At 61.1% G+C, this 1,413-nt stretch overlaps 1 protein-coding gene across 1 annotated transcript in view; it reads left to right on the top strand.

Moving 5' to 3' along the window:
- LOC103770321 (indoleamine 2,3-dioxygenase 2-like) overlaps positions 1–1,382 on the top strand; it is a gene marked incomplete at its 3' end in the record, with an annotated part of 7,011 nt that extends 5,629 nt beyond the window's left edge. Inside the window, exons 9-10 of the mRNA XM_008937577.1 lie at positions 323–471; positions 1,162–1,382. Coding sequence (XP_008935825.1) covers positions 323–471; positions 1,162–1,382 — 370 coding nt within the window. The remainder of the gene's footprint in view (positions 1–322; positions 472–1,161) is intronic.
- Positions 1,383–1,413: the final 31 nt, after the last annotated feature.

Genomic DNA, 1,413 nt, shown 5'->3' with positions numbered 1-1,413 from the left:
GTCCGGCCCCACGCGGGGGTGTGCTGAGCTCCCCCCGCCAATCCCACAGAACAATCCCGAGCTCCTAGGCCGAGGGTAATGGCAAAGGGTGGGTTTGGATTTCATCCTACACCACGGCCTGGCCCTGCCCCTCGACAGCGGTTGGGTTCCAAGCTTCTCTCGCACTGGAGGCCAGCAGCAGGGCTGAGCCAGCCGCGGGAGCTCGTGGGCCGCCTCAGAAGGGTCAGGGAGGTTTTGCTCAGTCTTGCTTGTGCAGGGTCCCTGCGCTGTTACCCCCGTCCTCAGCTGCCCCGAGGGCTGACTGCCGTGTCTTCCTGCTCAGCTGGAAGGACAACCCCGCCATGCCCCACGGGCTGGTGTACGAGGGCGTGTCGGATGAGCCCATGGCCTACTCGGGCGGCAGCGCAGCGCAGAGCAGCGTCCTTCACGCCTTCGACGAGCTGCTGGGGATCCGCCACGGCCAGGAGAGCAGTGAGTCACACGCTTCCCTCTCCTGAGCGAGGGGCTGGGAGGAGACCTGAGCCCGAGCGATTTTGCCCGGCGCTGCCAGGCGACAGGACGGGCACCCATCTCGCCTTCACAGAGCCCAGCTGGGACGAGGCTCTGCCCAGTTCCTTGCAGAGGACGTCTATAAACAAAGCCACTATAAATTCCTAGGTGGACAGACTTTCCTTTTTGTGTGTCAGCTTTTCACTGTGCTTGTATTGGTGCAGAGAGGAGGGAGCAGAGTGTGCCAGCGTCCCACCAGTGATTTAGTCATCCCTTCACGTAGCTTCTCCTTAGGCCAGCCCACAACAGAATGTATTTATCAGAAATGAGCAAAAACACTCTACTAGAAATAAAACAAACAAACAAACCAAAACCAACAAAAAACCCCCAAACAACCTGAAACCAAAAGGCTGAGAGCAAGAGATAAAACCTGCCTTTTAGGGTTAAGACAAAGCCTAACAGAGAATTGACCGAATACGGGTTTTCTTTCCCAGTCAGCTGGTGGCAGGAGAGGGGTGGGCAGGAGGCTGTGCCAGCTGTGGGTACCGGCGGGCACGGGGCCCCTGCAGACCACACCAGCACCACTGCCCTGAGCTGGCTGCTCGCTGGGAGCCTCGGGGTGCTTCAACCCGCTCACCCACAACCTCTCGCTCCTCTGCTGGTGTCTTGCAGCCGCCTTCCTGCACAGGATGAGGGACTACATGCCCCCGCCGCACAGAGCCTTCGTGGAGGAGATCCGCCGTGCCCCCTCCCTGAAGCAGCACGTGCTCTCCTCCGGTGACCCCCGGCTCCGAGAGGCTTTCAACCGCTGCGTCTCGGCGCTGGCAGACTTCAGGTCCTACCACATCACCATCGTCACCAAGTACGTCACCGTGGCGGCGGCCAAAGCCAGGGCTGGCCCCTCCCCGGGGAAGCGCCCGGGCG

This window comes from Merops nubicus, unplaced genomic scaffold, assembly GCF_000691845.1.
Source record: "Merops nubicus isolate BGI_N331 unplaced genomic scaffold, ASM69184v1 scaffold26133, whole genome shotgun sequence".
Classification (NCBI taxonomy): domain Eukaryota; kingdom Metazoa; phylum Chordata; class Aves; order Coraciiformes; family Meropidae; genus Merops; species Merops nubicus.
Note: the sequence above shows the minus strand (reverse complement) of the source record. Positions and strands in the feature narration are given on the sequence as shown.